General features: G+C 42.9%; 1 protein-coding gene across 1 annotated transcript in view; it reads right to left on the bottom strand.

Moving 5' to 3' along the window:
• Nucleotides 1–16674, bottom strand: part of rras2 (RAS related 2) — a 28392-nt gene extending 11718 nt beyond the window's left edge. Inside the window, exon 1 of the mRNA XM_076728864.1 lies at nt 16212–16674. Coding sequence (XP_076584979.1) covers nt 16212–16313 — 102 coding nt within the window. The 5' untranslated portion in view covers nt 16314–16674. The remainder of the gene's footprint in view (nt 1–16211) is intronic.
• Between the last annotated feature and the right edge of the window lie 1485 nt (nt 16675–18159).

An 18159-nucleotide genomic window follows, 5' to 3' on the forward strand; every position in this document is an offset into this window, starting at 1 on the left:
GAATGTGGACTAACACAAGTTTAAAAGCAGTAAGAATAGCTCTGGATGGTGGAGTGGGTGTGAAAATGAGATGAGCGTGGTTTCATGCATTTTGCAAAAGGAAGCAAAGGTGAGCAACAACATTCTCAAGACTCATGCTGTTGTTTGTGCAAGTTTAATCCGTAAGCTTTGTTCATGAAGAACCGAAGACATGATCGTTATGTTGTTGTGCTTTTTTAATCGCGTCATTGTGACTCAGCTGTGATCGGCTATTGATGGTTGGTTGACGGAGACGCCCCGTGAAATAATCAAACTTTTGAAACAACACATATTTGCTTAATTTAAAGATTTTAACAAGATAAAACCAAATCAGAAACACATGATTAGTCAAGTACAGTGTCATATGGACATCTTAAAATGTGTCTGGAGGCGAAGCTTCAACAAACTGGTCCTGGCGTTTAGCTCTGCTGACAGAACAAAACAAAACCGCTATGTAGACTGAGACATCAGCACCAAGAGGTTCGACAGGATTGGCCAAAACACGCGGGTGGGGTTGGGTAGGGGAAGGTCCAGCTGACAGGTGAAACATGCCATTTGTAAGACTTGTTCAGCGGGCCAGAGCCAAGTGCAGCAATTTCAATTAAGGACACAAACTTCACGCCAGACAGTCTGGAGCCTGCCAAGTCGCACACTCAGCCATAGACAGCAGCAGAATGTGGCAGCTTGTGATGATCCACTTCTGATAGCACACCATCACACGATGAGACGAACTCACGTGCATGCTTAGAAAACTGTATAATGGTATAACTTCTCATGCCTTTCTTTCTTTTCTAGGATTTGAAGGTACACTCATATTCATAGAACCATTGTACCCTCATACTTGGAGCCTTGAAAGATAATCTCCCTGACTGTCAAAGCACTACGCACCAAAGCAGAGCAGCATGGGGCGCTGATCTCAGAAAAGAGAAATTTGACTGGGGGCATCTGCGTATCACTTCCTGTCCCCAAACAAGCGCAGGTTTAACCTTTGCCGAACCTCTGGGGCTGGACTCTGAGCAGCTGTCGGTAATCAAATAGCCACCATGAGGATTTAATGTTAAACAGATGGAAGTGAAGACCAATTCCTTTGCATTTTTGCACTGTCCGCCCTCCAACATCATCGGCTTTCTTCTCATGCTTCACAGGGTTTCACACAAGTGACACAGGAATGCGTGTGAGGAGCACTGTTTTGTTGAGTGCTTAAGAGTGCTTGAAGTGAGAAATAGTGGAAAAAATAAGGCAGAATGAAAGGTTTGAGGGGGAGGGAGACTGTAGGCTACATGGAGAGGGAGAGCAAGAGAAAAAGAGGGGGAGGGAAAGGCATTAACTTCCTGTGGAAACACCCACTTTTCCCATGAGCTCATACAAACCAGAAAGGTCACTTATTCAATACCTAATACACAAGGAGAGAAAGAGAGCACACAATGTGTCTACGGCCTTAAAGGGCCACTGGGGAGCATTCTGTTAAAGCTGGGAAAGCTTTAAGACGCGACATATTGCTGCAGAGAACTACTTGAAAATAACAAAAAGTTTTGATTGACAACTCTTTGAAAACTCTTAAAGCGCCGCCGCAAAGGCAAATCCACAGTAATAACACTTTCACTGAATGTTTACAGTTAGAGAACGCTGTCTGGAGGGTACCACTGAACCTCGGCTCGATGCCGAATTAAATGAACCCATGCACATCACTCCTACAAGCTCTCTTCCTGCTAATGCGCAACAGATCAATAGCCTGTCCCTTTAATCATTGCCTTGTCCTTAAATGCCGGCAGACCAGTGAAACTCTGCCCCACAAGATAAACCTTGGCATAACGCTCACATCCATCCCGAACCATGATCTCACTGGAAACGCAGATCCGGCCGCTCTGAAGTTAAATAATTATTCCCTTTTTTATTATAAGCAACAGAAATGATGGTCAGGACTATGAAAATAAGGTCAAAGCTGTTAAAAGGAAAAACGAACAATCCCTTCAATGGATCTTATATTGTCTTTCTAATCAATGAAGGAGAGTTCTGTAATCTTTGGACTTTTTGAGCAGTTGGGAGATGTACGGTGTCGGGCAACAACAAGCTGCACAAACAAGCTGTCACAAACACAGACAGCGCCTTCACGCTGCTGTCTTGTTCCGAGTGTTTCTCAGCATTTGACCACAAATGGTCCTCCACACGTCCCAGCTTTGTCCTTGATATACGGTCTTAGTGCTGTAACACCCCTAAAATAATTACATTTGAGGTTCCATGACCCCTAATGATGTTCAATACTCATTATTACGAATACTTATACATATTAAATGTTGAGTACACTGATTACTTCTTTATTTTCCTTACATTTTGTATGAAAAGCTATATGACGTCTGGTAGACTGATTCTAATCAATCTCATCACAGACTACCTCCGGACTGGATCTTTTTCTTATCATTTAATATTGTAAATATTCTCATTTGATGAGCTGACATGCATTCTGCTGCCTTTAAACAGTATGTCCTATTAAGTGACAATAATTTGACGTTTGGCCTTCATTTTAGCTGGTTATGACAATATTTTACCTCATTGTGGAGATATGGGGACGCAGCCACATCGCTTTAATGATGCGTCCAGTAGGACTCCAGCGCTCAGGTGATCAAACAGGTTGTGAGCAAATCCCCTGCTTTGACTTTTATTTAAAAGTGAGAACAAAGGTTAAAGTTACAACTAATGCACCTAATTAATCTGGTGAATCATTTCCTAATAAGTCTATTGTGGTTTTGTCTATAGAATGTCACAAAATGTCAAGAAATAGTGATACATTATGATCATTTCCTGAAGTCTGAGGTGGCATTTTAAAATTCCTTGTTTTATCCAACCTACTGTCTTAACCTCCTGACTACCAGGAAAATAAATATTGTCCAATCTCATTTTTTTTAATTCCCCAATCTTTGTAAGGTAATTAGAATACTGAAAACATTTTTTTTTTTTTTTTTTTAGGACACTTTTTAAACACTTAAATACTAAGCTAAAATACAGTTAAAATAATTCAGACAATGTTTTAATGTGTTGTTAAGAGACTTATCTAAAATATGGCAACAACATTTCAAGCCAAAATTTGCTCAATAAAAAGTATTATGCACTTACTTTTCCCTCCTCCCATGAAATGCGCTTGCGCTGATGGACGCCATTTTCCTTAATGCGAAAGAGAAAGGTACCACTGCCCCACCCCTTCACATTTGGTATCATTGAAAAGCCCTAAATGTCCTCTGCAGATAGCAGAAGGAGTTAACTCAGTAGTATGCAGGGGGGTGGGAGATATTCAGGTTTACAAATGTCCTCCACATAGGACAAATTTGAACTACTGGTAGTCAGGACACAATCAACAAATATTTACATTTGAGGAGCTAAAAAAGAGTGTTGACCATTTTGCTTGAAAGGACTAGTCAATAATCAAAATCACTGCAGATTAATGTTGGGGAAATGGGCTAATTGATTGATCGACTAATTGTTTTAGCTCCAGTAGAGTCATTATAAATTTGATTTTGCAGTGTTGCTCCCTGGTTTGGCCGACTGTGCTCAGAGTGACGTTGCATGCATGCAGTTTTTCAGTGCAGTCAAAGATTGAAATGAACATACCTGCAGTATTCACCTTTAATCTTCACTTCCAGATATTGACTGTTCATGATTTGGGTTAAACCGGTTGGATTGTAGCTATTGACATTTTGTACATTCATATTTAGAGTCCATTTTAATTCAAGTTTCCATGAATCACACAACACTATGCTGGACATACTGGTGTTTTACAACAAAAACTAGTTACATTCAGTACATGCTGAATGATCCAGCCGGCACTCGAGGCTGCAGAGTCGGGGATAGCACTCATGCAGAGAATAAAGCAGAGGATAAATGTCCCACCAAGTAGGGCAGCTCCTGGCACAGTCAACCCCCTGCTCTCCTCTAACCTCTCTGGCATTAAGACTTCAATCGCCCTGCTAAATATCAATGTGTGCTGGACTCTGAACTCTTTTGAACCCGCTCAAAGACGCAGAATCAAAGAGGTGCCATTTAAAGGCAGTTTTCCACCAGATCACTGGGCTGAAAGCCGCCTCTTTGCTCTGTAGTGGTCACACTATAAACTATTTCTTTGTCTCCATTTCATGACTCCATTTCGTTGAATTATAAGTGGAGACCTGTGTAAATACTTCAGAAGCCCACAAACTGATTAAACAGAACAACACAAAGAAGGGGAACTGTGTGAACCGCCCTTATTGTTCTAGCTGATCATGTGACATCACTAATGTTCCCCTTCCCTGCATTAAGCCTCCCCTAAGCCCAGCCATTGATGGGTTATCGATGCAGTTTTCTCTACGGCCCTTCCTTGTTTTTCTTGGGGGGACTGAAAATACAGACTTATTGAGACAAGAGTTAACTCTCTAAAACGACACGTTGAGTTTTGCTCTGGTGAATCTTTATCAATGCCTGTTTTTGTGGAAGAGGGAAAACCTTGGGCCATGTGACCACATATCAAAATGTACAATCGAAGTGGAATAGATGTAGCAAGGCGCTGACAGAACACTGAGTCATGTAGCTGTGAAGTTTGGGAGCGAGGATTAGAAGATAAACAGATACAGCAAAGGACAAAAAGCAATACCTGCAGCCTCTGAAGTCGACCCAGAACGCTCATTGTCTTCCTAACTCTTAAAACATATGGTGATTTACTGAGACTCTCAAGCCATTGTCTCAGCCCTATAGTGCCTGCATATGTTTTTGTTTCATTCCAGGCTTTAACTCTTCTTCCCTGCTTGTCTTTGTGCAGAAGTAGTACTGCACACACTGACGTCAACAGAGCGTTACTGTGATGCTTCAGCGAGAGGACACCAGCTACTGCAGTGGCTGTGTGGACAGAGAAACTACTGTGTGACTTTCAAAAACCCATACAAAGTCATTCAATGGAGTGAGGCTCACGGTCTACAGTCTGTGGTTTTTGGGAAAACCGTATGACCGAACAAGTAATGAGATACTGAAAATAAACAACAGTCAGATGATCCAAAGGGTTGGTTTACCAATTAATATGAAAGAAGACTAATTATTTATAAATAAAAAAAACTGTACATGCCCATAACTGACTTATGACTTCTGTGCTACATACTTTAAAATGATCAATTCTCTCCAAACACAGATTTAACTGTGCAGCACCTGCAGGGATGTCATCTTCCTCACCATCTTCCCTCTCCCCTCTGGTGCAACTGCTGAGTGTGTATTTCTGCACCAGTGTGCTCCTGCTGCTGCAGACTATAATTCTTAGCATGGGGTGATATGTCAAAGGAAATGGGGCCACTTCACCGGCATCATGTCAGATACACAGCGTCATTACTGTTGTGTGCTTTTAGGCCGGCAGTCCTGCGACACAGGCAGCAGAAATGTTATTACTTTAGTAGACAACTCCTCATAAATAAGACTTAATGGACACATGTTCTCTTCCCTGTCTGATGGTCTCTCCCTCCCTGTCGCTACCATTAAAAGTCCTTTTCCTTGGGTTTAGAAAATTGCATATGGCACAATTACATTTTCTTGCAACACAGATGCATAAAAAAATTAGAAGGAAAAACCTGAATAAATGAATGGAGAAACTTGCAGATGCGGGACATGAGTAGAAATATGATGTCATTCGTATGCTTGGCTGAAAGGCACCGGATCTGAACCCTGTTGTAGTGGACTGACGTGTGAAGGCCAGTAAAATCAAACAGCAAGATTAATTTATGCCCAATCATGTGGCGAAAGCTGGCGTGCAAATGTGTGCTGCTGACCAGTATTGAGCTGCTATCTGACAGTTAGCAAGCTTGCTAACTGAGACAGCTTTCCCCCCGATTCAATAACTCTTTGAATGAAATGATGCACAATCCTGAGAACAAAATGCCAGAGAAAATAGACAGAAGGCCACGCGAGCGTTGTCCCAGCTCACTATCTTGTTAGCTCTTAGCTTGCCTGCCAGTAGTCGCTACGTCACCAAGTTAGTGAGACCAAACAAAAACACAAGGGTCAATTTTGTGGTGCCACTCTCTGCTGTGACCGTGCCTTCAGACGTGACAATGATGTTCACTCCTCCAGCAGAGACGTGTAAAATCTGCACCAAGGAGCAGTGAAGCTGTGCTCCACATGCTTTAACTAGCATCCAGAAAGGTCTGGCTGTGGGAGGACGCTGGTTTGGTTAGACAAACACACTTTTAAGGCAGCTGTTGACTTGCCGTGCATTGCCGTGTGCCAATTTCAAATTCTGCATCGGATTTGCCGACACCAACTGCTGCCGAAGACACGGTCACATTTGCTGCGTGTGTTAGATCAGTATAGCAGTCACACGACAGCTGTGTCAGTGACTCAACCAGACTCAGATATCTCTAAATGTTTCTACACATGTACCTGCCGCTGACTGAACAGACTTTCTGATTAAGATCTGGTGTCTTATCAGTGGCAGAGAGACTCAGAAGCTCATTTGTTGAAGTCACACTTGGCCATTGTCGTCAGCACATTTGGACACAGAGTCGTGCTGCGCTGTCACCTGTTGAGGGGTTGTCTCATTCCATGCCTCACCTCCCCCTGATGGACAGCAGGTGCCCCACAGGCCTCTGGACAGTGTCTGCATGAGACATGCCAAATGTCCACCAGCTGCCTGGCAGGCAGTTCAGGGCCCAGCATCAGCGACAAGCACAGACATATAAAAAGAGCCATTCATAGTGTTCTTTCAACTAAGTTGCATGAAAAGTGTGGGCAGCACCGCTTTAATTAACAGCATAGGCACAGTTCAAAAAGGGACACGTCAATGACAGAACACTGCGTATAATCCACACTAGCATCAGTCGTACTGAATAAATATAGGCTGATGTAAAAAACAACAAAAAAAAACACATACATTTGAAATGCTAGACGTTAGAAGGTGGTGGGAATGGGTTGCTAAAATAAGCAGCATGTCATTTTCCCATAGCCAGAGTTGTTGTTACATGACTCTGAGATGCTAGACCTGATACTGTGGCCAGTTATTCTGAAACAGACAGATGTGTGAATACAGAACAATAGCCAAAAAACAACACAGAGGAACCCGCTGCCCCCTCTCACTGTCTGACTATCAGAGAGGCAGTGACCGGAAAACAAAGGGGGGGTATCGCAGGTGAATATAGGTTTGGAAAGGAAAGGGAAAAGTGCACATAAACAATTGCTCTACGCTTCATAGTACTGTCATTAAAATGTAAATTTGTATGGCAAGATGCATGAAATTGAACCTCAGAAGACAATTTCTTAGCTGCTAGTCACATTTAGCATATACTGGCTTTATACAATTATATAATATGAGGTATAAAATTGAAAAGCAGCATGTGACGATCTGCTCAGATTGGCTTCAAAGAGAGAAGATTGTTTCCAGAAAACAGCAACAGAATCAGTTATTCATTATCATCATTTTGTTTCCTATTAACAGAACTGGAGGCTTGCTGGAGGTGACTCTGCAGTTGTCAGATATTCGCAAGAGATTTGGGTTTATTTTCATTGGTGCACTGTTGTATTGAGTCCCAAACTGTGTATTTTTGTTTGCTGCCTGGTATCCTGAAGAGGATAAAGAGTTTTTTGTTGAGATAAGGACTCATTCATTGGTCATTGAACTGTGGGTTTTGTGTTGAGCGCTGACTGACTCCTTGGTGGAGGTTCTGGAACTTTCTAGTGAAATATCCAGTTATCAATATGGAGAGTTTGTTCATGATGATGTAGACTAAAAATAACATAACCTTTGTTACAAACTGACAATATTAAACAATAAAGGCTTACTAGGCCCAAATAAGTGTAATTAGCTTTTAAAGTCTGCTTAGAAAACTCTGGCCCTTGGGAAAATGTCGTTGAGGACCCTTACCACCAATACCGCCACAATATGTTACGAAGTGTAATGTAACATTCAGTGTAGCTGGAGCTCATTCACAGCTGTCCTGCTCCAGGTGAATGTGATCTGAATGTGCTTTCTTTCCCTGTTGTTGACATCACTGTCATGCCGACTTCACACATTAACGTTACACCCATGAAGCTGCTACCAGCTGTTAAAATTACAGATACAGAACGTGTCTAAATGTAGTTGTAAGAATATATCTGAGTCATCATTACACACACACACACACACACACACACACACTCGCACACAGATCTTCTGTTGCTGCTCGAGACTTGCCGGACCTCTTTGGACAGATCCTCCCATGTTTTCTATGTACACTACATACATGTATATAGAGGAAGCGTAGCTTTGAGGGGAAATTTGAGACAAACCAAAATGACAGAGCAGAAAGCATCTATCACGCAGTTGAACAATAAACAAGTGTGGCTCTACTGAAACATGACACAGTCTTATTTTCTCATTAAATTCAGGTGGACATGGCTGCCAACATGCCAACATCCATGATGACGTATGTAAGTGTTTCCATGTTATTGATGCATTTTTACCAGCATCATGTTCTAGTTTGAGAATCAGGTCCACAAGTCATTGGTCTGACCTGTAGGCCATGATGACGTGGCAATATTAAAGTTTTAGTACTACATAAGTAAACAAGATTATAAACATGCACAGACATTCGAGGCCAGCCTTCAGTACAGTTTCCGATGCTATCTTCAAAATGCAAAGACACATTCTCCTGATTATTATGTTAATCTCTGCAGCTTTGGAGTCACTTTTTTGTACACAGGATTAATCAATCGACCCATGAGTAATAATATGTATGAAAGAAGTACCTGCAGTCTGGATTCAACATCTTCATCCTCCACCGCAGACTTTAGTTTCTTTAGAATCTGCATATTACTGCAATGTGTCATTCTGAGTAACTTCTACAGTCATATCATTCAGATAGTTGTCGCCTCCTTCCTGTTATTAGTCATCCCCAAGAAGACAAGTTGAGCCCTAACTTCCTTGTAATTTATGAAGATTATGGTGTAAAACCTCACCAATTTAATAGGCTGCAGAAGGGAATGCTGCAAAACAAATGAATGAAAATCATTTTAAAGTAAATGAAGTCAAATGCGCATGAACTACTGGGTAAGTTAATCCTTTACTGACATGCAATCCCTGTCAAACAATCTCATTACTTACTTTTAATATTACTGTAGTAATGTATGTATATAGGCCTAAAGAAATTGCATGGTTTTATCACCCACTAAAACACAATTAGTCAACTCTGCCATGACTACAAGATGTCTTTTTAGTCCATGATTATGAAAGATACAGCTCTTTGCTCTTTTGTTAGTTTCTCACTTACTGACTTGTACACACACGCTACAGTATTTACTGGTGTTACTTTTCCTTGTGGTTGTTGCAGAGCGATAGAGAGACAGAGAGGCAGAGAGATAGGAGCGGCTGAAATCATCATCTGACCTCAGATCTGTAATGTCTGGTAGGCAACATACTGGATCACACCCTCGCCTGCAGCTAACAACTCTTACTTTACACGGCAGAGGAGGTGCTTCAGACAAGATGACGGGGAGCGAGAGCATCTGATCACTGACACCATACAGTTTACCATCATTTTTCCTTCTCGAAAGAATACATGCTTTTGATATGAGCACCGTAAATGAAAATAGTTTCCTGAGCGTCGAAGGAGTCAGGGTGTGAGCGGATGAGCTGGATGGATAAATTCTAACAATTACTGGAATTTCTCTTGACTTGAGGAGGGCGTCATATGTTCACCCCTGTCACATAATAAATATGGTACAGCCCCCAAGTAAAGTTCTTCTTTCGCTGAACAAGGAAAGCATTGTATAAAAAACGTAATGTAACCTAATTCTTCAACACCAAAAAAAAAAAAAAAAAAAACACTGACAAAAACACGAACGATAATCAATACAGAGAGGAACCACGCAGAATTCAGAAGCACAATCATAAAGGAAGGTGAGCGATATTCATTGTTTTTTGGGGTTTTAACTCTTGGTGTGTGTGTGTGTGTGTGGGTGGGTGTGTGGACAAACATGCACATGGATCCAAGCCAGCTTTAGTCAACAGGTATAAACAGGTAAAGGCCATTGAAATTCACACAGTAAGCCGACGTAAAGGAGAGAGAATTGGTAATGAACTATCTATTAGTTCCTCTAATTGACAATGGATCCTCTCTACTGTTAGTATGACTACTAAACACTGCTGCACCATGTGTAATCAGACTGAAATCAACCACAAAAACATACAGTAATCAGTTGTGCCTCACGTTGTAATAGCTGCACCTTTCGCTATTGCTGATGAAGAGTAGTCTTGCTCCCTGGGTAGTCATTAGTTTCTCGTTAGCCCGGAGCGAATGGGATGACCTACGAGTCTCCTGAGCATTCCCAGATGGGTGGGAGTGTCTTCACAGATCCCGAACTCCCTTTTACGTGGACATTCCTGCGGTGCGCTGCTCGGCATTTTGCCAGATTCAAGTAAATTACCGGAGCAACAGGATTGAATTTATCCACACACTTAAACAAGACGACAAACACACAGCCTCACTCGGTGCTGCAGCGTTCATCACATCCCACAACACAAAAGTGTTTGTGGATGGTGCAAACAGTGTCCTGATGTGACATCTGCTAGAACAAATTGGCATCTAGCTATTTGTAGAACTTTTGGGTGAAAAACGATAAAATTTGCTCTCAAGCTGAGGATTTGCCTCCTTAGAAGCACGAATGTACTCACATGAGGCTGCACATCACATTATAAGAGACCTTGTGAACGAAGCCCGAGGGTGAGTTTCAATTTAAAATGGTTCATCTTCTGGGAAGCACGAATGTTCTCAGTATATATCATGGACACGGCACACTTGAGATTTCAGGCTATGGATACAAAAGATTTAGATCATGCTTATGCACAAATATATATGTTGATGGTGGTGCTGCAGGAAACATCTCACAGCCACAAAAACATCAGGATGAACCCTCTGGGAACAATGAATAATCATGGCAAACTTTCTGTGTTTCTTCAGCGCAGGTGTCAGACAGCCAATATCTCCACTGTTACACCCTGCCAACACCATTTAAATACACAATACAGGTGCCATCAAATTAAGAATAAATAGGATCCAACTTCCACACACTTAGAAAGCCTGACCATACAGTTGACTAACAAAGGAAAAATTGGCTTCTGTAGACTTATGCATGCTTTTAGACTTTTGTTTGCTTCAGTGTTGCACAGGCACCAACCACACCGCCCGCTGAATTCATATGTGACTGGTCACACAAAGCACAAATGAGGCTATATCTGGCAAGAGCTTGATGTATAATTAAGAATGCACACTTGCATGTTGACATGCATGGATGCACAAAGGACACGGAGAGTACAAAATGGTCACTCAAGGCCGGTCGGTGATTTAATTTCCAAAAGTTTCAGAATGTCGTGATCTGCAACCTCACCAGTAGATGCCACACAAGTTATCACTGGAGTACGCTCATGAGTGCCGCACTGGACCCTTCAGCTCAACTGAATCTGAAGACCTCTACTATCATCAGTATTTGACTTTCAGCTGTGATGTTACACACACAGAAGCTGTTTATAGAGGCATGCAGAACACATTTTCTTTCATTTTTGCGCACATTGATATCAACCGGACGGGTGATTCACAGCCAAAGTGACTGTGAAACCATTCACAAAACTAGCAGGTCTACACACAGTGCAGTTGAAATTTGTGTCACAGTAATTCACCACTATTTTTTTTTTCTGTAGGCGGCAAGGTGCTGATATGTGACAACCAATGAAGGGCTTATTTGGTCTAATTGTGGTTGAGCTCTGTGAGAAATGAACAGGTGACCCTCCTGCAGAGCTAAACAAACAACGTTCTCTCATCACCTGCCCTCACACATACACACACACACACACACACACACACACACACACACACACACACACCTGCCACAGCTGCAAACCCTCCTCTAAGAACGACCCGACTATCATACGGTTCAGCCTCTCATTTCAAAGAAAAGATATGAACTCCCTTAAAGGAGATGAAGAAACAGCGGTCAGAATATAAATGGAATTGTTTGCGCTCAGTGGTATGGAACGTGACAAAACACTGAGCCAGACAGAAAGTCACAAACGCGCATGTATCCAAAAATGGGCTGAGTATGCCGTGTGAAGTGTTAGATGTGTCAAAAAGTTCAAAACTATAAGACAAAAGCAAAAAAAAAGTGCCGCTGCGAACGCTTCGTCTAACCACCTGCGGCTGTTTCTGAGAAATGCACATGAAATGGCGCCCACTGCATTCAGCTCCAACACTACTATCATCGCCACACCTTGCCTCCACATGCCCGAGGAGGGCTGCCCTTATAATCCATGTTTATTCTATTGAATTTCTTCTTATGGCAACATTCCTCCTAAATGACCTCATATCTAAGTAATCAAAACCATGCTAGAAAAATATGTGAGATATGTGGAGAGGGAGTAGGAGTAAACGGGAGAACGAGAGAGGTCGCTTCTGCACTTTAGCTGAAAATCCAGCTGAGGTCTACAGAAATCTTCAACTAATCTGTCTGGACTTGATCAGTCGGGATGTTTTGCTCTTGTGCATGAATCTCTACTGCCGAGGGCAGCCGCCGCACTAATATTAGCAAGCATGTGAGCAAGCAACACCATGCTTTTCAGCCGGCAATCAGATCCCTCAACATCCCATCATTCCAGTAGCTTCTTTGGTTGCTCTGTAAATCACGTGTTTTTTTTTTTTTATGTGCCATTATGTCTGGGATAAGAACAAACCTACAGACACACGCAGCTTCACATGGCCAATGAGTCATGTTTTCCCTTACTTGGGACGCCTCATCCCTCACACACGTCACATTAAACAACACACAGCGCTCCACAACTTTTGTCAGATGACTCAATGTTATGTCATCCCGATGCTATTTCAGCTTGAGTCAACTGCTTGGCATTAGGGTGGCCAGCAGCTCAGGGACCTGCCACTCTGTTATTGCTGGCGACATCATGTTTTATCTTCTGACTCCCAAAAATCCCTACTTCAGCACAGCAGTCCGTTTTTTTTTGTTTTTTTTTGTTTTTTTTGTCTAAGACTCTGCCCAGCACCCTCCGGAAGATTAGGAGTGGCATCGCACCTCAGTGCTTTAGAAAAATGACTAAAATGACTGTGTCGAAAACTGCCATCAGATGATTCATCGCCCTGTTTGCTCATTTGGTCACATAGTTCTTTTTTTTGTGGCCATTTTTTTTTGCACAGTTGCGTGTGTTAAGGCAACTTGAAGCACAAATGCACCGAAGAGTTTGGCACATTTTAAATCTAAATGCACTTATTTTTAACAGGGTTTTGTTTAGAACAGGTTCATATTTGTCAAAATAAGGCATTTAAACCGTTATTCTGGTACAAGTGCAAAAACTCAAACTTTTAAATGAGTTGGTTTATGTTTCATGGTCACTCCCAGCCAGCCCCGACACACACACACACACACACACACACACACTCCTGCACACAAAAAGTAATAACATATGATGCTACAAAAAGACCCACGTGGATATTCAAACTGTGGGAACTCTTCTCCTACATTAAATGAGAGCAGAAGAAGACCATAAGCAGCCTGTTCCTAATGGTAACTACTTTACTTGATGACAGGATATCAGATGAGTGTCTCACCAGCAGCTTAGTACACAACACTAAATCATTTTTCCACTTATCCATAAGAAAACGTGTTGCAGGAGGGCTTGTCCGCTAACCGATAAAAGACAAGTTTCAGGGTTAAAACAAGACTTTTGACACGTTGGTTTATTTAGATGAGCACTCAGAGCAGGTCTGGTCTACACTTTAAAATGTTTTCATATTTTATGACGTGCAATAAAAGTAATTCTGCAGTATTTCTTGGTGAAACACACATCAAGTACTTAATATTTTTGACAAAACACGGAACACTGAATCAAATGTCCTGTCAAGATTTACACACACACACACGCGAGCACACACACGCGAGCACACACACGCATGGCTCCAGTGATTCAGGAAGCAGGTCATGTTTTTCCATACAAAACTAGAAGGCCCTAAGAGCAGCAGTAGAGGGACTTCCTCTGCCAAAGGGCCAAATTCCACATGGTCCATGACCATTAACCCACCCAAGCTGACTCAGACCCCCCACCCCACCAACCTCCCAACACTCGACATATTCTGGGGAAAGCCTCAACTTCACAACCAGCTGTTAGGTCTTTTCCCTTGGCAGGCGACTTGCAGAGACTTCTGAAGAGGATGTAGGTCCTCCTCCTGCTGTCAACATCTCAATCTCTCTCACTTTCACGCCACCAGATATGCCAGCGAGAACAGCGAGAGAGGAAATCAACCGCGGGTCACGCTGAATACAAAATACATCCAAATGCTGTAGCAAAATCCCACATCAACGCCTGAAAGAGATGATGGAACACACTGTTTACTTCCCAGATTAAATTTATGGCAAGAGCACGATGCAGACAGCTCGAAAATACCTTGTAAGAAACTGTAACAGGTAGCGCTGAGCTCACTGACCTAAGAGAAATAACACGCTTCAGGTAATTCAAGAATGAGCTTTGAATTAGTCGATCACTGGCGTGACTGTCCATTATTCTGGCAGGAGACTTCTCGAGACTCTCCTGCAGCTTTAGTGCTACATCTCTGTTTTAGCATCCTTAACGCAATGATGAAACAAGGCTTGAAAGATCTGTGAAGAGTTCCTTGAAGAGCAGACATCAAGTGCGATCACTAATCTACAAACGCTGACATTTTCCAGATCATTCTGCTGTTATCAGCGACAGCGTGTGGTGATTTTACACTACAAACGAGAAACCTCGTGACGACAATGATGTGTCACCACAATCACAATAAATCAAGTGAAATGTCCTGTGTGTGTGCGTGTGTGTGCGTGTGTTGTCATATTCAGCTTTAATGCGTCCTTACTTCAGGTCAGCAGGGTCAGTAGGCTAAAAAATCTGTGCCACAGCTATCTGATCCCTTTTTACTTGGTATGCAGTTAATGAGCTTTTTGAACCCTCATTAGACACAACTCCCCCAACACACTCACACACACACACACACACACACACACACACTCTTAAGCTTTTAACCCCCACTCTGAAACGTGTGCCAGCCCACTATTGTCTGACAGTGTGGAGACATGCAGCTGCCTGCAGTCTGGTCAGAAACACACTAACACGAGGGGGAAACACACAAGGCAAAGGGCAAAGTTTGTCATCTCTTTCATACTGTGTGTGTGTGTGTGTGTGTGTGTGTGTGTGTGTGTGTGTGGAGGGGCTTTTCAGAAAAGGAGCCCTTGCCTAAAATGACCACTGTGAAGGCCTGGAAGGTCAAAGCAAGGCAGGCTTGTGTCTGCAGTGTGCTGGAATGCAACCAGGGAGAGACGGGAGGCAAACTGTTTACATTTATATGTGACACCATGAGCGCTCAAGTGGGCTGCTGTAAAAACTGAGGACGACATTGTCTCTCAGGGGGAGGAAGTAAAGTTTTATTTCAAAGAGGACCCATATTAGTGTAGCTGTTTGCCTTGGGTTACTGGAAGCGCTTTGAATGAGGTTACCCAGCAGCTCGAACACAAAAGTTAATCATCCTTCAATGGACATTTTTCTGCTGCTGACTTTACAGTCGGTCAACCGTAACAGATTTCTTCTCACGCTGACACGTTTCTACAAGATCTTGGAACAGTTTAGAGGCTCCAAAAAAACTGAATTTTGAAGCACTCTGTGAGGGGATCATGGCACTCTCGCAGGGACGAATGGGATTTTTTTGGTGCAACTTTTCTCTGCACCGTTGTCTCCTACTGGAAGTTTCAGGCTTGGCAGGCCATTGCAGACTAAATCTTAAAGCTGTGGCAACTCCAAATCCGCTCCTTTTCTTACTAATAAAATAGGACAACCCAGGAGCTCCGTAGACCCACTTTCCTTTCTCTTTAGACCAGCGGCTATAAACTGCAAAGTGGAAGTGGATCTCTCGGAAATCGTCGAGTTAAAGTGACAGCAGTCCTTCCTCGTTTGATCGGCAGAACGAGGCTCCCACACCTCACCCTAACATCTACGAACAAGCCCTCGGTAAGTACTTGTAGGCCTCGGCAAAGTCTCCGAGAAGAAAACAGACCCCGGTATCCGCTTGCGGGGTTCCCGTGTCTGGCCTCCCCCTCCCTCCCTCCCTCTCTCTCTCTTTCGCCGTGTTTTCGGATAAGCAGGGAAATCAAAGCAAGGGCTAAATTCAAGGAAAGGCTGGGCGCGTACTGACCTGGATGAACTGGATGGTGAGGGCTGATTTCCCGACACCTCCGCCTCCGACCACAACCAGCCGATACTTCTCCTGCACCGAGCCGTCCTTCCAGCCTGCCATCGAGGACACTTCGCTGCGCTCGCCGCCGCCGCCGCCGCTGCCGGAACACCAGTGAGCAGCAAACACCCACTTTTTTCCTGTAAACTGACGAGGCCCTGCGGTGGAGAGAGCGGAGCGCAGGAGAGGGCGCAGATGGGTGCCAAAAAAAAAAATAGCCCGAGTCGTAGTCCGTGTAGTGCGCGGAGAGGTGAGAGACTGGGGTCCCGGAGCTACGCGCGCCTCTCCATACGCCTGACCGTGTTTCAGCCTCGATAACACTGCGATGATCGAGCTGTGGAGCCAATAGTAGGAGTAATCAGCCAGGCCAGTACTAATGTCTGGCGCTAGGGGCTCTTCTACAGGCTGTGTGTGTGTGACTGCCTCAGCTCCCCCCCGTCACTGCACACACACACACACACAAGCTCAACCACACACACGCAGTCCTAACCCACCCTGCAGCCCTGTCCTGAGACTAATATCACACACCCCTGCAGTCACATTCCTGTCCTCAAACACAGCCTGCCTGCACACACACACACACGCGCGCGCTTACTGTAATTACAAGCACTTGCACAGTGATAATAAAGGTGGCCTGCAGCTCCCATCAGAATGCAAACTGTTAGTCTTTATTCACATTTCTTATAGACCAGTTTTCACAACATGCTGTCTCTGCTCTCACTGTGTCTCACTCTCTCTCACATGTACAAACCAAGCAAAAAAAAGAAATGTCCAGGATGGAAATATCACATCTTATATCGCTATTTCCACCATTTTGGCAGATAATGACAAGGATATTTGTCTTTCTCCAATTAAAGAGACACTTTTTGAGGATGCTGGTGCCTAAAAGTCAATGCCTCCTTGTTGTTTATCACACCACATGGAGTCCAAGTGTCTGCATGGCTCAGTGAGACGAGCACACACTGATGCAACACGTTCTGAAAACATCTCACATTTCAAAGGTATTTTTTCTACATCAGGTGCTTCCCGGTAAGGGCCAGGAATTACTGCTCATAGCAAAAATGGTAAAGCGCACACATGAAAACCATCATATCATCAAACAGTGAAAATAGTGAAAGAGATACAAAACGGCTAAAAAGGTTCATAAAAATATGTCTGCAAAAAATCTTGTAAAAATATACAATATAGACTTCATGTTAAACTCACTTTTGTTTTGTTTTGTTAAGTCATGGCAGTGACTTCTTATTCAAAGGTCTCCTTTACGAAGGCTTTGTTGTTCTAATCATGTGTATCATAAAGATGGTGAAGGTGATGTTTATCTCCTGCTTTGAAGTGGTGTCCTGAAAACTCATCACTGACATAACAAAAAGTAATGATTCTGATTTTCTCTCACTGAATAAATGGCAGATTAAAACCGTTTGTCTGAAATGACAACCATTACTTCAGAGACTTGCGTTATGCCGACATGTCAATTATACTATATGTCATGCTATGACAAATCTCACTACAAGATAACACTATGCGGAATACTACCGCTGTGTACTTTGGCAACTGTGGCGCCACCTAGTGTCAAAAGAAAGGGGCTGGCCCTGAAACTGGGCCCATCAGTGTTGGTCAAAGTCTTGATAAAACCATTAAAATCAAATAAAAATGGTTTCAGACATCCATATTCATAATTAATTCAAATACACAGCACTGATAGTGTTGTCAAAACTTCAGTCTCACCTGTCTGGGTCTTAAGTACTGAGGACAAGGTTGTTTGCATCTTACAAAAATAATTGCTGCAGCAGTTGTTGTAATAAAATGCAGGATAGGCATCTATAAAAACAGCACAGTATCCAAAGAAATGCAATATTACACAGACACCTTGTTGAAGAGGATTTTCTGCCTATGCGATAGTTTTTAATGA

The sequence above is a fragment of the Chaetodon auriga genome, chromosome 1 (assembly GCF_051107435.1).
Source record: "Chaetodon auriga isolate fChaAug3 chromosome 1, fChaAug3.hap1, whole genome shotgun sequence".
NCBI lineage: Eukaryota > Metazoa > Chordata > Actinopteri > Chaetodontiformes > Chaetodontidae > Chaetodon > Chaetodon auriga.